Genomic DNA, 2519 nt, shown 5'->3' with positions numbered 1-2519 from the left:
CGGTCATGCCTGTTAAGCGATGGAGGCGGTGAGTTACCTGCAGGGATGTGGAGCAGACAGCGGCTCAGGAAGGTTTCTGCTGGGTGTGAGGAAAGGGGTCGTGCCTTACCCCATCTCTCCATAGTCGGGAGGAGGTTCCACACCTCCTTCTGGGTGGATGTGCATGGCTTAAAGTTCAGCAGGACTGGAAAAATTGCTATCAGGTACTTTGAAAGTCCACAGCTGCTGGGGTTTCCATCCTGGAAATGCCGTGAGAAATGCGAGCTTTGGTCACCGGTGCTCTCTGATGCTTCTGCCTATCCAACTCGTGCTGATCTATGGCTTGGTAATACTCCAGTGTATTTGTATCTTGCCTTAAAATTAGGAGGTTAAACAAGTGGTAAATGTGCTGCTTTGTGCCATTTTTGAAAAGGGTGAGCAATATGACCTGAATGACTAGTTGGCTTAATAGCTATCCTAACCAATATGGAAAATCTGATGTGGAATTCAAATAATAAAAAGTTGAAATGAAGGAATATAATACAAGTCTACACAGTGTTTTAGTAAAAATAGCTATTAATACTGTTTTGAGGAGGTACTTGACTCAGACTTAGTGCTGCATGATATTCCCATTAACAATGAGTGCATGCAGTGCCAATAAACAATGCAAATGGAATTTGCTGCCAGGTCTCAAGAATAGGAAGTCTGTAGGAGAACTTAGTTGAAAGAAATGGTGTCTAGAGAGGTTCCAGTAGTAGTTTCTATGTTGTACTACATTTTTAGCAATGAGCTGGAAGCAGATCTAAACCTGCTGCTGCAAAAATTCAGCTCCAGGATTAACGGAGTCGTAAATAATGATGAGGACGGGGCATCGATCGAACGGTTGGTAGAAGCAGCCTGTTCAAACTTAGTGAATTTTAATCCAGCCAACTATAAATTTGTCTATCTTAAGAACCAAGTGTGGAGGCTATAACTGGAGAACGGAAGACTATAGCCTGGGAAGGTAATGACTTTGAGAAGGATTTAAGGGTCAGAATAAGTAAGCAATCAGATAAGGGCTCTCCTGTATGCTGCTATGGCAGAAAAGGATTAATCGATGTATAAACAAAGGAATAAAAAATGTTTCTTTTACCTCTCATGTTTGGCCTCAACAATGTCATCCTCAGGATAGTGCCTATGGTTCTGCTTTCCAGATTTTAAGAAGCACATTGGAAAATAGGAGAGAGAAAAAAATTGAAGCAAAATGTTCTGATGGTTGGAGAAAACTTATTACGCTGGGAGGTGTTAAGAGCTCAGGCTGTTAAAAGTTATCTAAAAGAGGATTGAGAGGTGACTTGATTGTAGTCTATAGGAACATTCGTGGGGGGAAATACAGGATATTAAAGGGCTCTTTAGTCTATTGAAGAAAGGCATAATAAGAAGTGATGGCTGGAGGCAAAAGCCAGACAAATTGAAATAGGAAATAAGACACACATTTTTACATGGCTAACCACCAGAACACATTCCCAAGAGAAGCTGAGGGTTTTCCCTCGTTTTATGTCTTCTGTTGAAGATTAGATGTATTTCTGAAAATTATTTTTTAGCTGAGCAGAAGTTATGCTTTATTTTATTGGATGAATACAGGTTGAATTCTGATGGTCCGTGATACACATAGTGTCAGGTTAATCTAGTGGGACCATCATGGTTTAAATTTTAAATGACAGAAGCAGACATTTCGTTAATAACCATGAGCATTAGAATCAATTTTTTTTTGCCTTGAAATACTTATGCACCATAAAAAAGCTGATCTGAATTAAGCTTTTGGCTGCAGAATATACTTACTAAGACAATATCTAAAGGTTTTGGCCTTTTGCTTCCTAAATTTGCACTCTTGGGATTACTTGGAAAAATTTCTCTGCATTTTCATTTAAATTTCTGAAGGAATAGATCCTTACAAGAAAATTCATTTGGTGCATTCTGATTCTCTTGGCCTTGAGGCAATTTTACATAATTGATGTTCACATTGTGAAATACTTCTTGGAGGATTATTATCCAGAGTGCTCAGGTAACAAAGCACCAAATGAATCCTGATAGATTTCCTATATTGTACATTATATATATTTGTATGTTGCATATGTTTGCATCGTGCAGTGTTAAACTCACTTGAGGCATTATAACAATTGTATTACCAGTGGAGGAGCTGCTATTCCTGAAAGAGGGATGAATGAAATATAAATAAGATTTCTGATCAACAGCTTGGCAGAGAAACATGAAGAAAACCACCCCTGAAATAGTACACGATCAATTTTTCTATCTCAAGAATGGAAGGTGTGCTGTCATTTCTCTGCCTTCTGAGAAATGTATGATGCTAATCCTGCAAGATCCATGTGCTTCCTAATTTACATGCTTCCCTGGATCTTCAGCAGAAAATGCGAAGACAGGAGCTGAAAAACAAGCTGCCGCCTTCTTTTGTGCGTTTTCCCAGAGTCAAGCCACAAACAGTCTCCCCTTAACCACAGAACAAGCTGAAATTTGTTCATTAACTTGATGATGAATTCTGG

General features: G+C 39.1%; 1 protein-coding gene across 1 annotated transcript in view; it reads right to left on the bottom strand.

Moving 5' to 3' along the window:
* Positions 1 to 122, bottom strand: part of SGPP1 (sphingosine-1-phosphate phosphatase 1) — a 17035-nt gene extending 16913 nt beyond the window's left edge. Inside the window, exon 1 of the mRNA XM_019470507.1 lies at positions 110 to 122. Within this exon, the coding sequence (XP_019326052.1) occupies positions 110 to 122 (13 nt within the window). The remainder of the gene's footprint in view (positions 1 to 109) is intronic.
* Between the last annotated feature and the right edge of the window lie 2397 nt (positions 123 to 2519).

Source organism: Aptenodytes forsteri, unplaced genomic scaffold (genome assembly GCF_000699145.1).
Source record: "Aptenodytes forsteri isolate BGI_AS27 unplaced genomic scaffold, ASM69914v1 Scaffold479, whole genome shotgun sequence".
In the NCBI taxonomy this organism is placed as follows: Eukaryota; Metazoa; Chordata; class Aves; order Sphenisciformes; family Spheniscidae; genus Aptenodytes; species Aptenodytes forsteri.
Note: the sequence above shows the minus strand (reverse complement) of the source record. Positions and strands in the feature narration are given on the sequence as shown.